This window comes from Triplophysa dalaica, chromosome 21 (genome assembly GCF_015846415.1).
Source record: "Triplophysa dalaica isolate WHDGS20190420 chromosome 21, ASM1584641v1, whole genome shotgun sequence".
Classification (NCBI taxonomy): Eukaryota; Metazoa; Chordata; class Actinopteri; order Cypriniformes; family Nemacheilidae; genus Triplophysa; species Triplophysa dalaica.
In genome coordinates, this window is record NC_079562.1 from 20,689,612 (window position 1) to 20,710,689 (window position 21,078).

The 21,078-nt window shown below is 37.6% G+C and overlaps 1 protein-coding gene across 2 annotated transcripts; it reads left to right on the top strand.

Moving 5' to 3' along the window:
• The first annotated feature begins 678 nt into the window (after positions 1–678).
• LOC130410699 (interleukin-1 receptor accessory protein-like 1-B) lies at positions 679–3,941 on the top strand. Of its 2 annotated transcripts, XM_056735522.1 has the most exons (4): positions 679–884; positions 1,052–1,222; positions 1,643–1,687; positions 2,591–3,941. In XM_056735522.1, exons 1-4 carry the CDS (start codon positions 836–838, stop codon positions 3,313–3,315), a joined length of 990 nt encoding a protein of 329 aa, XP_056591500.1. In that variant the 5' UTR covers positions 679–835; the 3' UTR covers positions 3,316–3,941. The 2 variants fall into 2 exon arrangements, with proteins under 2 accessions (XP_056591500.1, XP_056591501.1); XM_056735523.1 differs by lacking the exon at positions 1,643–1,687.
• Positions 3,942–21,078: the final 17,137 nt, after the last annotated feature.

Here is a 21,078-nt window from a genome sequence, read left to right on the forward strand (position 1 = left end):
TCCAGACGACTGACAGATGCCCATCCCCAATTTGAGATTACGCCAGCTACAGCTGCAGACTGACTGACCATCCCAGCTCCATCTAAGGCAATTCCACCACCAGCCAAGAGAAATATGACCATCGGACTATCCCAGCTCAGACCACTACATCCCCAACCAAGAGCAAAGACGGACTATTTGTCTTATTAATGCTGAAGTTACAATATTTGGTATTAAATGCTAAACTAAAATCACATGTCACCAGTTTGAGTGCAGCTATGACACGTCAGAGGGGATATGGCCCTCCCGGTTGAGCCTGGTTTCTCCGGAGGTTTTTTTCTCCATTAATCAATCATTGGAGTTTGGGTTCCTCGCCACAGCAGGGCAGTGTTGGCCTGCTCACCGGGAGACTGCATTCATTCATTTATTTATTTATAAATTAGATATTATTTATTAGAATGATCTTACTCGTTGTATAAACACCATGCACTGTACTGTGTTCTAACTTATCTGTTTTTCCTGTTTGCCCCTGTAAAGCTGCTTTGAAACAATACACATTGTGAAAAGCACTATATAAATAAACTTGAATTGAAAACTTGAATTTAAATTTTAAATTTAAATTTAAATTTAGTCATTTGGCAGACGCTTTTATCCAAAGCGACTTACAGTTCACTTATTACAGGGACAATCCCCCTGGAGCAACATGGAGTAAAGTGTCTTGCTCAAGGACACACTGGTGGTGGCTGCTGGGATCGAACCAGCAACCTTTGATTTATCAGTTCAGTGGTTTAACCCACTAGACCACCATCTCCACCATCTCCATTTACTGAAATTACACTCAAGAGCCTCAGCGGTCATGGAGATGGAAACTATTATGATCATTCTCTGGATCACATTATTGACACGTACTGCGTCAGCTGATGTTTCTCTCTCTCTCTCTCTCTCTCTCTCTCTCTCTCTCTCTCTCTCTCTCTCTCTCTCTCTCTCTCTCTCTCTCTCTGAAACATTTAGTTTTGTGTTTAAACTGTTTTTCTTGTGATTCTTTATTCATAAACGCTGTGTGTGTGTTTAGACCAGAAAGACTATGATGCATACGTTTCCTACACTAAAGTGGACCCGGACCAGTGGTGTCAGGAAACCAGAGAAGAAGAGCGTTTTGCTTTGGAGATTCTGCCAGATGTTTTGGAAAAGCATTATGGGTATAAACTCTTCATTCCTGACAGAGACTTGATACCGACTGGAAGTAAGTTGCATAACGTGACCTGCTGAACTCTTATTTTGATCATATTCATTCATGTTTTTAAGGAATGTTCTGATCTGTCCAACTGTGTATCATAGTCATACAGACGTTGTTGTTTTAGTACGTATGTTGCTGCTTTGTTAGTATGTTTTTGTGTGCACATCATCTGACTTTGATAAAGATCTGTGTGTGTTTCCTGTAAAATGGGTGCAAATATTGTCCGGGGACTGTTCGCTTTTAATATGGGACGAAGGGCTGAGAAAACAACAGTCCTGAATACCGGTGTGTTTCCCGGTTCGTTCCATGTCTAATAAGCAGCTCTAAGTCCCATATTAAGCTTGATAAAATGCTGATTGTAACCAAAATGTTCTCTAATTGAGTTTCTGTTGAGCAGAATTTCAGTGATGAAATATTTATGTTTAGGTTTCAGAAATTATTATCTTCAGGATGACACAAGACTCCTTAGAGGTATTCTGCACCGGACGAATGTGATATACACCCTTTGAGTCAGGGCTGATTGTACTGAAGAACAAGAGATTTGCTTTTGGATACCTGTACACAGTACATGAGATGTAGAGATGGGATGGTATAGTCGGGTTTTGATATATATTTGTCATGAGCGAGGAAACAAAAGAGAATGGAGACCCTGCTACGCATGTCATTGCTGATTTATAACACAGAAATGTTTTGGTCATCTGGCACCAGTGAAACATGAATTTTGCCCATTGTGTTTGTGGCTCGTCACGTCAAAATGTGTGTTCGGCGCGTCATGTCAAAATACGTGCCTGCCTAACCCTAACCCACACGTCGAAAGGTTTTTATGACCAAAGAGACACTGGCGCAACAATTAACTCTGATTACACATGAGACGAAGCGAGGATATAGCAAATACAAGCGTCTCTTTGATCATAAACCCTTTCCACACGTCTGCAGCCGCCATGCATTTTGACATGATGCGCGAACACACATTTTGACATGACTAGCCACACACGTGGCACATGTTTTGCATTCTTGGAGGAGAAGAGGAGTCACCGATCGCCACTGTGACTGGCACAGAAAATATTTGACTGGTTTGAACCTGGAACGGTGTCATGGCTTATTAGCCCCGTATGTTCGTTTTAGGCCAGAAGAATTGGCTTTAATTAACATTCCTCCTCATTATCAGTGCTAGTTTAGATGAATGACAAGCACCTCAGACGTTTGGTTGGATTTGTCTGTCTTGTTTCATCATTCTGTTCGTCTGCATTTTTCGTTTAACTTCATACGATTAAACTGCAGTATAAACGCTAGGGCTGTTCAATGATAATAACAAAGAAAAAGAGACATATTGAACTTAAATATGGACCCTTTTCTTGCCTGCCCTTGTTTCAGCCTACATCGAAGATGTGGCTCGCTGTGTGGACCAGAGCAAGCGCCTCATCATCGTCATGACACCCAACTACGTAGTGAGACACGGCTGCAGCATCTTTGAGCTGGAGACACGTCTGCGCAACATGCTGGTCAGCGGCGAGATAAAAGTCATTCTGATCGAATGCGCTGAGCTGCGAGGAATCATGAACTACCAGGAGGTGGAGGCTCACAAACATACCATCAAACTTCTGACGGTCATCAAATGGCCGGGACCCAAGAGGAGTAAACTCAACTCCAAGTTCTGGAAGCGGCTGCGTTACGAAATGCCCTTTATGCAGCCGGAACCCAAGCTGTCACACGAACAGATACTGGACGTGAGCGAGCAGGGATCTTTCGGCGAGCTGCAGACCGTTTCTGCCATCTCCATGGCAACATCCACCGCCATGGCGACCGCGCATCCGGATCTGCGCTCCACGTTCCACAACAAGTATCACACGCATCTGCGACAGAAGCATTACTACAGGAGTTACGAATACCACGTGCCGTCCTCCGGCACCCTTCCGCGCCAGTCATCGCTGGGCATCAAGCACACCTACTGCAACATCCCCATGACTCTAGTGAACAGCCAGCGGGCGCAGGGCAAATCGCCCCACGTGCAGCAGCCGGGGGTCGACGAGCCGCACGTGAACAATGTCATGCTGCCGCTGTTGCCACGGGAAACCAGCAATTCCAGCGTCATCTGGTGACATCATCAGGACTTTAAAGGCACTTCATAAAAGCAAACAAAAGGACGCTGCTGCTGCTGTTGACTGTGCACCACGGGGTTTTGAACTTGATAACACTCGGCCAGTTTGCAGGATAATACTCACACACACTTCTATACTGTAGGAATACAGGGTCTTCTTCATATTTTTCAGTTTCTTTATAGCATTGCATTTTTTTCAGTTATGGTGTTTGTTTTTGACAACTTTTATACAGCGTTTTCCCCTGGGACTGAACAGAGACTTATTAACCAATTACCTGTTGTGCTTTTGGTGACTTGGTAGTTTGAAATGATATTTTTACTTAACCCTTCTAGGATTCGTGGCATTGTGATGCTTTCTTTAAAAAAGAAACCTTTTGTTAAAGAAAAAAAACTATTTATTCTGTGCTGTCAATTGATGAGATTTATTCACTTGCATTTCATGTCATTATGCAAATGCTACTGAGGCCTAGAGCTCAAATTCTTCCTAAATGAAGGAGCGAGCAGATGGTACACGTTTCTCTGCTGCTCTGTGTTTCTCTCTTATGAAACTTTCCAGTAGAAAGCTTTGCTTTCAGCTTCATGGAGAGTAATTTCAGCTTAAGCTTTCCTGTAGCTCAGTGATAAGAGCATTGCGTTAACAATGGGCAATAGGTTGAGCTCATTGATTGATGGGTAAACTGACAAAAGTATTGACAAAAGTTTCTGCCATATTCTGAGAAATCTGGGAGCATGAATATTTGTGTATTTAAACGTCCCCACTACAATGACGTCCAAAAATGCATTCAATGTATAGTAGAAATATCTTTATATATATTTACAGATGCATTTCACCCGTTTTGATGCATGTCTCCAGATGATATCTTGATTTCTTCACTACATATTAAGACCTGTTAACCTCCACTCTAGTGCCTCCAGCTGCTCCACACCTGCAGGTTTCAAATCCCATTCACTCAATTCCTGTTTCTAAGGTAATACCGTGACATCAAGTCCTGTATGCAGCTCATCATTACAAAGCTGTTCACATTATGTTTGTTATTAGAAGCAACAGATCAGGGGCCCGTTCTTCGTACGTCGCTAACTCGGTTAGCTGGATTTGATTGTTGACGATTTGGCATGATCTTGGATTGTTTGGTTCTTGGACGCTCATCCTGGACTTGCTGTCATAGCAACAGGTCCGTAAGCTTGAACCTGCTCGCGAGCAGGCTTATTTCATGTAAACAGGATTAGATTGCGGCTTTATAAGCGGAGGTGATATGGGAAGTCTTTCGCAGCGATCTCTTGTCCGTTTTTACGTCAGGAATCAGTTGCTGAAGGTATCAGAATAATTCAAAGAGCTTTTCGAATTAATCGCGTTTTGCAATATTGACAGGATCATTTAGCGCTGCGCGATAATCTACTGATTGAGAGATATCGTTTTTCTCGGGAGGGTGTAATCTACATTATCAACTTGTTGGAGCCACACGTGAAATGTTCGACTCGTCGCAGTCGGGCTTTAACAACTGCACAGTTTGTATAGCTCTGCGATTCTTTGCGAGTGGCACTTTCCTTTAGACTATTGGAGATGCAGAAAACTTGTGTAAAAGTGCTGTATGTCGTGCCATTCGCAAAGTTTAGCTGTCACTCAAACAGTTTTTACGGGGCTTTTTGGTATTTCCAAGACACTTAAGACCACAGGCTGTGTAGCAGATTTATTTTGCCATTGCAGGTATATTTTAATTGTTAATGACGATCAATCAATTATGATCATGCCAAAAAGTAGCCTAGGACTTACATTATTTGTTCCTCAGGCTTCCCACACGTTATTGGTGCCATAGACTGCACACATGTCCCCATCAAGGCCCCACCTGGCCCCAATGAAGGGGATTTTGTGCACCGAAAGGGATTTTACAGTGTAAATGTGCAAGTAAATTACTATTTCGATTATTAATATTCCAGATTAGCAATAAATAAAAAAGTAATGTAATCAAAAAGTATTCAGTTGACTGATTTCAAATGTTTAGATGGTGTGTGACTCCATGTTCCACATCACAAATGTGGAAGCCACATGGCCTGGTTCTGTGCATGACTCCATGATTTTCAGAGAGTCACTTTCATGCAAATTATTTGAACGTGGTAAAAATGATTTAAAACTCACTGTATTACATAACTTTATTCTGAGCCTAACAAAACTGCATTTTTCAGGTGCTTACGATGGGGTCCTGCTTGGTGACAGGGGCTATGCCTGCAGGCAGTACTTCATGACACCATTCCCTGGACCACAAAGCAGTTACAATGCAGCTCTAGCCAGGACAAGGGCACGCATTGAAATGACCTTTGGCCAACTAAAGGGAAGATTTCAGTGTCTTAAGGGTCTGAGGGTTGCACGTGAGAGGGCCTGTGACATTATTGTTACATTGTGCCATCCTCCATAATATTGCCACCATCAGAAAGGAGAGGACCCTTGTGGTCGAGGTGCAGCCTGATGATGACCTCCAGCCAGTGCACTTGGACCAACCGAGTGGCAGAGCTGCACAGGACAGAATCGTGGAAAACCATTTTTGAATTCTTTTTTACACATAAACCTTCATTAAATTAATAATAGAAGACAAGACAACATGCTTAGTTCATGGAGTTTTATTTCAATTATTGTTTCTCAAGAAAAGCCAGTGTTGGTCATCTTTTGCCTGCAATAAGATATATTGTTATCCAAGGGCAGCAATAGTGCTCTTTGTGAAAAATAGGGTTTTAGCACTTACTCTGAAGTTCCTTTTGAAGCAACTCAATCTCTAGTGCCAGTTTTTTTTAAGAGCAAAATATTAAATTTTCTGTTGAAGATTCCGTTAATATAGGGTACGGATATCCCCCTGTGCCATTAAAAAAATAAACTCAACACAAGCCTCATGTTAGAGAAAAAGGAAAAGTAGACTGCCCACCTCTGTATCAATTTGTGCTGTAGGCGTTTCCTCCTGAAACTCATATTGCAGTCAGAAATAATATGTACACACCTATAAATTAAATAAAGTTATTTGTGCACTTACAAGTACTTCCTACAAAGGACAGTCATCTGAGAGGGTTTCTTCACTGTCCTGTGCAAAAGAAAAATGGGTATTACAAAGTGTTGCACTTTCTTTCCTTTTGATGTAAAGTTATAAATGTCCACTTACTGCACATATTTCAGACACCACTTTCTTGGGAACAGGTAAAAGTGCTGGTGTATAATGCAAAACTACACAAAAGAGGAGAACTCAATGGCATTACAATACACTAGGAAAAAAATATGATCAATAACATATTGCAAAATATTTTTACATTTGTTATGCAATTTTCACCATCCCAATTCAAAGCAATTGACTAAATATTTATCTGTTGAAATGACTGTACCAGCCATTTGGATTATAGAAATAATTTAACACAGCAACAAATTATTTACAGTGTAGCAAGATGATTTAAAACTCAATTACCTGTAATTAAGGTGTTGCTGTTACTTGTCCCTGGCTTTAGGTCTAAGGAAGAGCCCTTTACAATGGGTCGGTTCTCATTTAGCCCAAGGGCCAGCTCTTCTGCAGGGGTATAATGTGGGGGTGCAGGACCACCACCTGTTTTTTTCTGCTCCGCCTTTTTTTTTTTTGCTGATTATAAACATACAAACACATTATTTAAAATGTTTTTGGTAACAGATACTAGACAGTAGAAGTAGAAAGGATTACCAGTTTGAAGAATATTCTTGTACTTCACTTTTAATTCTTCCCATGTTCTAGTGGGTCCTGAGCTGGCTCTGACATTAAGCAATTATTAAATTATTAAAATAAGAATACATACTGTAATAATAAGTGATATAACCATAACATGGAACACTTAAGCATTTAATTTGTCTGCTTCTTTTTGTCAGCCCTCTCTCCTGTCTTTTGCACACTTTGAAGTGTTCCCTGGCGTTTTAATTATTTTTTTCAAACTCAGCAAACCCTTCCAGTAATAATTCTTGCTCTGTTGCGTTGAAAAACTGAGCGCTCTCTTTTGCCATGGTGAGCAGCCAATAGCAGCGTTGCTGATCATTGTTTCTACTATCGATACATATCCCCTTTTAAACAAGCGCATGAACGCGCAATAATCTCAGATAACTCAATCCAGCGATACTAATCATATCCGGCAGGTGTGTTCGTAGAACCCAATTAGCCGGATCATGATTAGCACGATGATATCATCTCGGATGTGTCATTTGATCTCGGATGTAATAAGCGACGTACGAAGAACGGGCCCCTGCGCTGATTTTTATAATGAGCCACACCTGTGATAATGTGTGCTGTTCTTATTTCTTCATTCAAAGGAACAAAGTGAATTTTAAGGCCAAGGGGGTCACAATAGGGTCCCTCACACACCCGATATGTGCTGGACTGCCTAGGCATTTTTTTTAAATGCTCCCCATTACACAAAATACCAAAGCCTCACGTTCAAGGCAAGGCTTTACATCAATATCTTACTGCGACGTGTTATCGAAATAAAACCAAAGATGGCAAACAGTGAGCTAGTGTTGGGGAAATGCCTTGATTAGCGAAATGATTTTCCTCAACCTCAAAAACACAGCAAAGCAGTACCAATATCTCTAGAGCAACAGAATCTTGTTTTTCAGACTGTTTTGTGTTGCTCAGAACGTTCATTTCATCAGTAGTTCCAAAAACTAGTTTTACTCGAAATAACAGACAATATGCAAAAACATGTAAGTTGCTTGTCTGATGAGAGGCATGGCCCTGTTTTCTTCACCATGTCTGCATTTCACCCTAAGGCCACAAACACAGATTTCAAGTTTGTCAATAAATGTTTCAAATTTGATGGTGCTTTGCTTTTCTCAGAAATGTCGATCTGTTAGAACCCTGCAATCATTGTTCTGGGAGGGCACCAATCAGAATATGTACATTATTTGATTCATTTGTGTTTCTTGTATTTAATGACATTCTGTAAATACTAAACGATGGTAATAAGATAAAGACAATCTAGCCACATTCATGAACAAACAAATGTTTCCTCACATTATTCTGATCAAAACAATAATCAGAACAATTATTATAAAATAGAGCACAGAAATGGTCTCTGGCACTTTCACCAATCTTACACTAAAGATAAGGGTTCTGTTTGTCTCCTATTTCTTAATTTTTATTATGTACCTGCAATGTTACAGAGATATTATCATTATTATTAATAACAATAAAATGACACATTTAATAATATTTGTCATGTTATCCTATTTGTGTTGGGAGTTTATTGTGCAATAAGAAAGAGATGAACAAAACAGCAACACAGCAATGGCCCATGTGAAATCCATTATCTGGGCCACCACACTATATTTCTGTCTGGGAGTTGCAGGTTACTTGCGGATACTTGCGAGCTCTGTACTGGAACAATATCTGTATGTGCTGGGAAGATGGAAAAGTTCTTGAGGTTTCAGAATGAAGTCCTACTGAAAAACCCTAACTTCCGCAATATTTGAAGGTTTGCTCTATATGCCCCCCACACACACACAACAATATATAACGTATTTATATATACAGTATATTAGGGCTGTCAACGTAAACGTCTTAAAACATGCAGTATATTTTTTTCAGATGCACGTGTTAATATTTAACACCATTAACGCAACATCCATTTTTTCTGTAATTATTGTCTAGCGTTACATTACATGATCAAGCTCTTATTCAGATAAAGCTTTTAAACTATCTGGATACGATTTGAAAGCGTTGTATCGACAGGTCCAATTTAAATTGACAGCTTCTGGCTGTGGAACATGGCTCAACACCACACGACAGCGGTCCCGTCGGCTAAAGGCTGCATCAGAATTTGTCAGACAGTGCACCAGTATTAACATCTTTCATGCTTGAATGAACAAAAACATACAAGATTATGCCAGAAAGCACATTTTCTCCAGTCTTTCTGCAAGCACAGTCTTCAAATACATTTTATTAAATACAGTCTTACATGTATTCAAACAGTAGTGAAATTATGAAGCGCATTAGACCTGCGTAAAGAGGCAGCTCTTAAACGTGCTGCTGTAACTCCTGTCACTAATGTTAATCAAAGAACAAAAGAAAATAAGAAATCTATGTGATTTTGTAACTTTAATGAAGATTCTTCTGTATTTCATATATTAAGCAGTATAGACTGTAAAGTGTTTGAGAACATTATTAATTTATTTTCTGTATATTTCCTACTTGTTAGACAGGAGGAAAGACACACTTATCATGAGTGTGCCCTATCAAGGGTTGGATTGGTAGAAAATAACATAGCCTACTATTTAATAAAGACATCAATTGCGAATCCAATAATATGAATTTTGGCTTTCATTCATAAATGATGATGTTACAGAAATGTGTTGTTTCTACATTAATTTGGAGATAAATGTGAAATTATCAGAGATAAATGTGAAATTATTAAAATGTCTTCTTCTGTTATTAGTGTTGATTAATATAAGCGGTCTGACGCCAATCATGCCGTTGTCGTTTCCCTCCCCATAGTAGGAAAAAAATTGTGCGATCTCTAACAAAGATTGATGTTTGCACATGCAGTAGCAGACCTCCGTTACACTTCGATCGATCCGTGTGTTTTGAAGAGGGGGACCAATCACCTGATAAGCGGAAGCGCGCTGATATACATAATGTACAGTATATGCAGTGTTGGGTGTAACTTGTTACTGAGTAATTAGTTACTGTAATTTAATTACTTTACCCTTGAAAAAGTAAAGTAAGGGATTACTCATATGTTTTCTGTAATTTAATTACAGTTACTTTTGATGTAATTAAACTAAATACTTTGTGAAATATATGCGTGTGCAATAGTGTAATTGACATCAAAATTCAAAGTCTAACTTTAAAATCTGTGCTTTAATGTATAATTCTCACATTTGTAATACTTTGGTCAGTTAGTGATATTATTTATTTGAATGAATTAAAGAAGCCGTTTCATGTCTATCCTTGAATCACTGAACTAATCAAGGTTGATGTAGGATATAGAAAGTAATTAGTAATGAATAACTAAATACTTTTTGGACAGAGTAATTTGGACAGTAATCTAAATACACTATTGAATATGTAATGAGTAACTTGTAATTAATTACTTTTTCACAGTAACATACCCAAAACTGAGTATATGCTACTATATACTACCCTGTTCAATGTCTCTTAGATGTTATTATACCCCATTTTCTTTACAATAGTCTTTTATTTTTTATGTGCATATTTAAAAATCTTTTAGACTGTAAATCTTATTATATTTGTATTGTCATTGTGTTGAATGTCTGTAATAGAAACTTTCAACACCAAAGAAAATTCCAAGCACACTTGGCAATAAATCTATTCTGATTCTGATATGGTATGGGTGGGACAGCTTCACACACAAACACACACTCACACACTCTAAGCGGGGAATAAATCACGACAGACCAGGTCAGCTTTACCCATTTAGAGAGTTTCAGAAGGATGGACTTTATATAGACCGGAAGACATACAGTCATTTTGTTAGAAGAGGGACAGCTGTGAACAATAGACTTGAAATATGTGAAAAGTAAAGCCTTTTCTGAAATTAGAAACATGAACATCCATTGAAACACACCCAAAAAACATCATCAATGGCTCAAAAACAGCAAAAGAATGGTTCCTTTAAAAACAAAGGCTCTGTGTGTGATAAGTTAGTAAAACAAATTATTGGTTTGACAGCACTAAAATAAACACATTAAACAAAATAGTATATTTTAGAATTCACTATACATGTGCGATTAATAACACGAAAAGGGTTTGATTAATCGCAATTAAAAATGTTAATCTATTGACAGCCCTAATATATAAATATACAAATACAAACACATATAAATATACTGTATATATATATATATATATATATATATATAAACTATATTAAAACAGTTTTCTTTTTAAGAATTTGGTGCCCTTATAAGCGGAGTACTGTATCTAAAATTTTTAATTGATAATGTAGGTATTTTGTACTTTCAGTACATTTAAATAAAATGTATATTTTTCAAGCATCTCTTCATCAAAACAATTTCATAAAGGGACACAAGTATAGAATATATTTTGTATATATATTTTCTACAAATAACGTTTCCATTATCTATAAACATTCACATAATACATTAAGAGAAACATAAAAGATAGACTTCTGTAAATATATCTGTGTTTTAGTTTTGACTAATAGGTGATCAACTTTTATATGCAGATTTATAAAACAGGTGAATCAAATATGTTTGTAGAAATCTATGTTCGGTTATCATCTTAAGATGCCTAAAGTACTATAAACAGAAACAAGACATCACCTCATTAAAGTCCTGATTTATTGACCAGACTTACATCTGATGGAGATGATGTTCATGGATAAGGTATGTATGAAGTGCATCACACTGCATCTTCTGGACATCTTACAGACAAAAGTGATTCAAGAAAACATTTTATGTGAACACACTATTAATATTTACTAAAAGCAGATGACCAAAGAATTACAGCCATTTTCATTGGTCGTGGAGGATGGGAATTATGAGCAAAGATCTTAAAAAAAAAAAATTAAGGCAAAGAATGTCACTTTATACCACTGCTGTGTGCCACAATGTACAGCATTGAACTGTTTTCTCATTTTTGAGACACGTGCACAGACCTCATTGGGTCAATTGATTCAAAGCTTGGAAATGCTTTGTTTCTCCCATTACTACCTGCAGATCCACAAGAGGGCACTCCCCCGGATCTATATGTTCACTCTGGACTACATTTCCCACAATCCTTAGCATGGACTCATTGTTCCTAATTATTGTCACCTGTGTCTCATTTCCCCTGTCTACGTAAGCATGGTTTTTTTTTTTTTTCATTTCTGGGAGATATTGTGGTGAACTGTAGTTCTGGCTGTGTGTGTGTCTGCACGCGCATCATGGTAGAGTATTGGATTTGTTTACCGCCTTGTGAACCTTTGCTGCCTGCCCAGATCGTTGTCAGTTTCATTGTATATGCCTGTTTTCTGCCTGCCTTGACCATTGCCTTTATTGTTTGTGGATTGAAGCTGCATTTGGATATTCAACCCTTGAGGCTTAGAGCAGTTTTATAACAATTACTCTCCTCCATTAATATAACCCACATTTATCGCAGACTTTTACTTGTGTTTATATCTCTTAATGTAGTAATGTGGTTTTGCTGATTTAAATGTTCTTTGTGGTTTAATAGTAGCATGCATTTAATAGAAACATTTCTGATGCTTGTGTTTTATGTCTTTCCCTTAAAAATTACTATATGCTGTGGAAAAATCGTTAATGTAACAAACAGACATTTAATATCATGTCTGCAAAAGCTTTTGGATTTCCTTTTTGTGTAAAATGAGTGTTGGCCAGGGTCTACAAGTCTGTTGAGTTTGTGGGAGAGTGGAGTTTTTCTACAGGTTGGATTAGTATAGGGTTTCTGGTATGATGTTTTTACACACTGGGTAAGGTCTTGTGGTAAGGCCAGCATCTACAGGTGTGGTGAGCGAGTTGGGATGTTATTGCATGTTGGGTAAGTATGAGGTTTCTACACATCTGTGAAGTCCAAGGTTTCTACAGTGATGGTAAGGTCTTGTGATTCTACCAGTGTCTTCAGGCCTGGTGAGTATGTTATTGCACATCTGGTGTGCGTGTCGGATGCTATTGCTGGTCTGTGAGCATTCAAGTTGTTTCTACTTGTGATGAGTGCTTGTGCCATCTTTAAAAACAGAAGTGTTGTATGTTCTGTAGTCTCATGAAATGGAGTACTGAAGCAAGTAAACTTTCTCCTTTTAGGTTTCTACAGGTTACAATTGTACTTTTTTTTTTTGGCTACTTTTCTTTAGTACCTCTTTCAGTTCAACAGTGTAGACCCTTCTCCATGTATCTGCAACAGATGTCTTTGATATAACATGCCATACCATTATGTAGTCTTATGTCTTTCCCGCACTTGTATGATTTGAATAATTTGGCAAAATATTTTTTTCATGAGGGTTCCACTACAACACTCACAAAAACAAGTGTTGCATATTTTTTTACCTTTGCGCACTGTTGATTACTGGTGTGAATGTACAAACGCATTTTAAGATAAACTTCCAAAAGCCAAACTCAACCCACCACTAGATATGAACAATGTGAGCTACACTAGGTTTTCCTCTGATTTAGTGTCATCAGATTATCTTTTTTCCCTTTTTATATTTTTGCCCCAGTTGCTGTTACTTATGTTTATTGCTTATTTCGTTGAGTTCAAATAATGTGTACTATTTTTACACCACCCTATCTCCGCTTGAATATGAAGTTGTTTCTCTCTGCATGCAACAGTCTAGTGGTTGTCTCGGTTTTGTCTGTTTTACTAGTGGTTGTCTCCGTTGTTCCTGTTGCATCACAGATTCGTTTCCCAGTGATGTTATCTGTGTGTTTCTGATAAGCCTCTTGTGATTCAGTTGACCTGGCATGAATCTGGTGCTCATTGAATGATTGAAATTTATGGGTCATCTTCAATAGTTCCTTCTACCTTGTTTTTCCTCTAGTGCTGAATGTGAATTCAAAAGCTGGATGGAGTTGACATTGTGGCTCACTCTGCAAGAGACATTAAATCTGCAACTGTACTACAAAGGCTGTTCATTTTCCTTCCTGGGGTTCTACATTACTGTTATATTTTATTATTAGTCTTAAAATTAAAAGACTCTGACGTGAACCTGTAATGCGATCAACAAACATTTTGAAGTGCTTTTTTGTGTTTATACGCCTGCAATTATCTTAAATTTGAATTAAGGTTGTACTTCTGTTTTAACTTCATTCTGGTTTGGAAATCAAATGACATATGAACTTTCTTCTGTCTACACGTTTTGATATGCGTCACATTCTTTGGCTATATTTTTAATTGAGCTTCTTTACTATCTTAATACTCTGATATTCATATTTGGCATCAAATAAAGGGGGAGCAATGCTAATTTAAGATTAAAGCAACTTTTTTTTTCAAATACTGTTATCTTAAACCCTAAAATGACCTGAAGCTAGATTGTATTTACATAAGTGTTTGTAGTTTAGGAGAGAGTTTTTGTCAGATATGACTAGTTGTAGTGTTTTTCATCAGCATTGAAGGCTCTTGTGAAGAGCAGCACATCTACCTGCTGTAGTCCACCTTCAAGGTACACAAAAACAGCAGGTCTCTGTTTTGTCATTGTAAACATTGGCTTTCTGTACATTCTGTTATATTAAGTCATGTTTTGGTTGTATTGCCTATTGGCTGTTAATGGAGTTTGATGTTTTTCTTTTCTCTTGTTGTTATGCTGTCGTCAGTCTCGCTCCGAGATCTACCTTAATCGGTTTTGATCCAATACTAATACAATGCATAGGAAGCAGGCAAAGTCTTCCAAGTTACTTGAAAATAACAATATACAATAATAAATGTGTTTGGGGTTTGATCTGTACTTGCCAGGAAGGTAAATATTTTAGGAGGCAAAGGGACTGTAAACTAAACTGTCTGTGCTTTGCATTCCTAGCAAATGTCTATAGAGTTTGGTGATCAGTGCGTTTTCTAGCTCTTGTTTGTCAGAAATTTCTAGCAGTGACTGAGAAACCCACCAAATGCAAACACTATTGGGCACATTGTGCTTTAAGACATTGAATGGTTTATGTTACTAATGTCACATATAATGCCAATGGTTCTTCCTTTAACATGTAATTCTTTAAATTTGGCCTGTCTCATGTGGGAGCAGAAGCAGCTTATCACGGCTCGTGGTTCGGAGTCCGTATCATAATTTTCTGTTCTGTGCTCATCACTTGTGTGAATATAGTGGGTGTGCTCATCTATTGTTCATTTACAATTTAAATAAGTTATTGTAATAAGTGGGGGTATGATCTGCTTGTCCAGTGTCTGTGGTTTTCTGTTGTAGACTGTACGGTGGAACTGTTTAAAGCTGTATGGAAACTTTATGGTGTTCAGGTCAGCAGTAGATACTTCTGTGTGAAATTTCCCCCAAAGAAAGAATTTATGAAGCATGTCTGTCAGGCCATCAGAATCCATCGGAGGAATGTATTCTTTCATTTAGTTTTAATGAGATTAAATGTTATGTTTATGTAATTCACATTTAATGTCATCACAGATCTATTGTGAAGTTAGTGTTTGCTGTCATTTTTATACTGATACGGATTTAAATTTTCTTTAAATGTACTACACCATATCATTCCTTAATTTTGTTCACGCTGGCAATATTGGTCATTACTGAAGCATGTTAATTCTTAGTTTTTTTTTCTTGATTCAACAGATCTATAAAACTAACTATAAACTATTAACTATAAAAATGTGGTCTTTTCCTAACATGCCATATGTGTTGCCTGAATTGCAGTCTATGTGAAGTGAGACGCTTATGTCTGGTTTTTATTTGAATTAACCCCAACAAATTTTTTGCGTTATGGGGATTTTATCCTAAACAATTCTCCAGTCACTATTTTCAACAGATCTTATTTCTGTGGATGCTTCATTAGCGGAAACTGCAGATTAACCTGCGTGTAAATGCTGCTTCAATCCACCCGTAACACTACACCCATCAGGTAACACGGGAGCAGAGACCATTATATGAGTCTCTTGTAACATCTATTTCTGAGCTTGTAAAAGGCTTTGTACACTAACATTTAACCCAAACCAACAAACACTTTAATGCAAGTAACTCATTTGTCTGTTGTCTTGGTCTTCACTAGTACAGCAGTAATCTCAGCCTTGTGCTGTGGTCTCTTTCTGCTCATCTGTGCGTGTTTGTGAGCATTATTGGTGGTTTTTACCTGTCTGGTATACAAGTGCTGGGATTTTTGCTGCTTGACTAATTTCATGTTTTGTGCATGGAGTCTTTTGGGGTTATGTTTTGGGAAGTTCTAATGCACAATATCATTCCTTAATTTGCTGCTTTAGGTGTTTTATTGGGGTTGGATCTGTACTATGTGGGGACATAAATCTCCAATAGAGCAAGACTGCGTACCTGTTTAATGGTTCCTTATTTCTAACTGTAAATGTTAATTAAGTTCTTTACCATTAAATATTAATCTTTTTAGCCAAGGACATCTCAGCTTGGATGAAAGACCATCACCTCCAGCTGAACCCTGCCAAGACCAAACTACTCGTGTTTCCGGCACACCCTACGGTCCAACAGGATTTCAACATCCATCTTGGCAATACCACAATCACCCATTCCAAAACAGCCTGGAACCTCGGAGTCATATTTGATGAACAGCTGTCCTTCAATGATCACATTGCAAAGACATCACGGTCATGCCGATATGCCTTATTCAACAGTAGAAAGATCAGACCCCAATTTCACGGAGCATGCGGCACAACTCCTTGTCCGGGCCCTGGTAATCTCAAGGTTGGACTACTGCAATGCTCTCCTTGCTGGTCTTCCTGCAAAGGCTATCAAACCACTTCAGCTGGTTCAGAACGCAGCAGCACGCCTCGTCTTCCAACAGCCCAAAAGGGCTCACGTGGCTCCCCTTTTCATCTCTCTTCACTGGCTACCGGTTGCAGCCCGTATCAGATTCAAGTCACTTACGGTTGCCTACAGGACTATCACTGGATCTGCACCGGCTTACTTCCACACTCTCCTGCACGCCTACACCCCATCAAGATCCCTGCGTTCAGCAAACAAGCGGCGTCTTGTATTGCCTTCCCATAAGGGCAGTAAATTGCTCTCCCGCTCTTTTTCATTCACAACTCCTTCCTGGTGGAACATCTTCCTAACTCTGTCCGTTCAACCACATCTCTCACAAAATTTAAAACACTACTTAAAACCCATCTCTTCTGTGAATACTTGACAAACAAATGAAAAAAAGAACACTAACCCTTTCTCTCAACAGGTGGTGGTCAAGCTTTTGTTGAAACCAATAACTTTGTATTGGCACCTAATGTATTATGGCTCCTGTATGAACTATTGCTTATTGCTCCTAAACTCTTGTAAGTAGCTTTGGATAAAAGCGTCTGCTAAATGTAATGCATATGTAGGCCATGAGCACATTCTTTGTTGCTTTTGTTTGACACAAGCTACAGCCTCCTTAAACCTGCCTGTAATTGAACTTAAATGTAAGTGTCATTTGCTGCTTTGGGTGTTTTATTGGGGTTGGATCTGTACTATGTGGGGACATAAATCTCCAATAGAGCAAGACTGAGTACCTGTTTAATGGTTCCTTATTTCTAACTGTAAATGTTAATCAAGTTCTTTACCATTAAATATTAATATTTTTAGCCAAACTTTCGCTGCATGCATTCACAAAATTGTAATTGTGGATGGGTTTATGGTAACGTTTCGGTCTCCTTTAGTATCTGAAACTAGGAGCTGTGGCTATAGATTTGGATCTTGCCTCATGTGAGTACTGCTGTCCAGACTATATGTGAGTGTAACTGTTGACCGCTGAATGCATGGCATTCTTTTATGAAGATCCTGGATCTCTGTGTTTTTGATTTCCTACTTTGGATCCAACTTTAGTCTAGCTCAAATCTCTATTTTACTGCAATGTGTTGTGAAGTACTTGGTCCAGCCCGTATCAGCTACAGTATATGGTGTGAAATGAATTCTCGGTGGATTCATTGCTGCACCTTGCTTCTTATATTACTTGAAAACATTACTTGTTCTTTTATTTTAAATGTTACATTTTCATTCCCTTTGTTTTCCTGAGGTTACTGCAGAATGTGTTTCTGCTTTGGATTCTTGATGCTTAACATTTGTCATCTTAAACTCATGTCACTTCTTGCAATATCACTGTTAACTGCTGTGAGTATTTCTGTTCCTGCAGACTGGATCACAGCTTTTACTCTAAAGGTCTTTGTGGCATGTTATATACATCTACGTGACTATGCTTTCTTGCAGTGGCCACACCTCAACACTTGATATAGACTGTTTCATCTTGACAACATAGACTAAAGTAAATGTGCATGAGCACTTTTCTAACTCCAATTTAACTTCCGGTATATATTTACAAACAATAGTGCCTGCAGATTATTTCTGATAAAAAGCAAAGGAAACTGAGAAGAACTGTAACTTGGCTTAATTTGTTTCTCCAATATTTAGAATTGAGACACTGATACCAAGCTAAACCGCTACATGTTAATGTACCTTATTTCCTAGGTCAACTACAGGACTCATTCAACAGATTTTTATTTAATAAAATGACCATTCAACAAAATTCAACATTGTTTATTTATCAATATATTAATGGTTCTATTTTTAGACACTAGACAAAAAGAAACCAGAAGTTAACTGGGGGTCAGGCATGTGTGTCAGCTACAACTGTCTATACCACCAGTTTAACCTACAATTAACTCTGTAATACCTGTACATTTTTGCTCTTTCAGTATGAGGAATCCAGTGTCAGATCAACATTGATTCAGTTTGATAACCTGCCTCTGTGCTGTTTGTTGAAACTGATAACTACTCTTTACTTGAGTCCACCAGATAGTTCCTTGTTTTTCCAGTCCAGTTCTTGGAGATCAAGATCGTCGGAGTTTACCTCTAACCACATTAATACAGCTGCCTGTAACTGAAGTAAACGAAGACTTTGATTGGCTTCAGGTTTTTTAGTTTACGAGACTCTAGTTTTAGATTCTGCTTCACGTGTGACTTTTGTCAGCTGCTGATCACTGTCAGTATTGCACAGATTATGAGGATTACTGTCAACGGTGTGTATCGTATATTTTGTTTTACAGTGAGATTGTGACAAAAATGATGTGATGTAAAATTATCTGCTAGTCTGACTTTGCTGTGGTCCAGCTTGGCGTTCTATTTACATTTGAGTTACATTTATGCATTTGGCAATGCTTCTATTCAAAGCAACTTGCATTGTATTATACATTTTGTTTCTGACTATGTGCAATTCCATGGATCGAAACCCATGACCTTGGCATTTCTAGTGCCATGCTGTAACTGATGAGCCACAGGAAAGCTTGTTTATCATCACGCGTTGGCACTCTGCTTATCTAGAGTTTACTGTAACTTTTGTGTTTGTAACTGAAACCTTTTCCTACGGTTAAAGCATTGTCCATTTAACAGTAGTTGTTGTTTGTTCCATGGAAGCTCTAGTCTTTGTTTGAGGACTGCACATCTACCATTAGAGCTAGAACACATGTATGTTACAGTTGTTTTCATCATTCTATACTTGCGCTTTCATATTTAAGGGGAACAGGAGGGTTAAAACACATTTGTAATTCTGTTGACAAGATTTGTTTTGCTTATTTTTTTGTTTTGTATTTTTACATTCTGTTGTACTCCCTACGTGGTTTGGAATCTTATGTTATCTTTCATTCAGTTTAATTAAATTGTTTTGAGATTCTTTTAAGCTTTGGATTTCATTGTGTGCATGTCGTCACTAACATCTTGTTTTACATTCATTTAATTTTTTTTGTCTTTTTGACTAATTGTTTTTGATATGAAGAACATTTTTATTTGGGAACTATGTACTCCATTGTAAGATTAAATTAAATTTGGTGGTGTTGTTCGTAATTTAATTGGCTTAAGTTTGTACTTTAACCCTTAGATGCTGAATCCGTGCATGTATTGAATGTTATTCAAGTCATTGGTTCTTTTATTGAATTTATTGCTTTTAAGTGAATGTGTTTGTATTTTCTTTTGGTGTACAGATGCCGATTTAAAATAACTTTTGCATTGTGCTTTTATTTTCTATAATGTTGGTATTAAAAAATTGCTGGTAGAAACTTGAATTTATGTAGCCATCAGTAGTGACTTCCTCAATAGACTGGATACCTTGCGGTGTTAACGAAAGGCTATTTGAGGAATAGTTGATCCAATTAATATGTAGTTATACAGGAAAAACTTCTCTAAGATAATACTAAATTACAAATTTAAAGTAATCTTATACTAGTTCCATTGTAAGCAGAGGAAATATATTTTAATTTAATTGATGGTTATTATATTTTCTGTTATGTTAATTATCATCTTTATTTTCTCATTGTGGATATTCTTCCGTGAACATTGCTTTTATTGTTTTATATTTCATTCAGCCAGGAATATTGTACTACAGCATCTGAGTGTATTTTTCTCTGACAGATTTCTTTACATTCCTTGCTCCAGGTTGTAAAAGGGCCCAACTTCTAATCCAAATAAATCCTAAAATTTCCCCTCTTGTACTTCACCTCAAACTTATTACTTTGCTTGTTTTCTACTAATTTGCCAATTTCATTCTTAGGCCCTGAATATTATCTTGCTCTTGTTGCAAAGAATTTTCCACTGATCCAATACATCTTAAAATATTCCCAGCAGATGTAATGTATAGTTGACTTATTTCTATGTCATTTAAATGTGTTTGCTGTTGTTTTAAAGAGCTGAAGAATGGTGTAAGTATTTTTTATTGATCATTGCAATTATTTCCTTTTGTTCTTGGGTATTTCTGGTAGACGCTTTATGCATCTGCCAGTCATAGCTCTTTTTTCAAAGAGCTTGGATACCATGCGGTGTTCACGAAAGTCTATTTGGTTAGAGCAGCTAGAGGTGAACTTGCATGCTTTTATATTAGTAGCCCTTTTATATTTAGAGAACTTTTACTTTTTTATTTTTTTTATTGAAGTTTATTTTTGCTTGTTTAATTGTTTATTACCGGTTATTGTATGTTGTGTAGTTGAAAGTAATTTTAGGCATGTTTTGTAATCACTTGCAGTTTATTCAACATTGTTTTTGTTTTGAATAAAATGTTTTTAATGGGTGTATATGGTTTTGTTCAAAGGTAGGGTTTTATGACTAAGTGGTGGAGGACCCTTGTTGTTTTTCCTCCGGTTAGGGTTGGTGCATA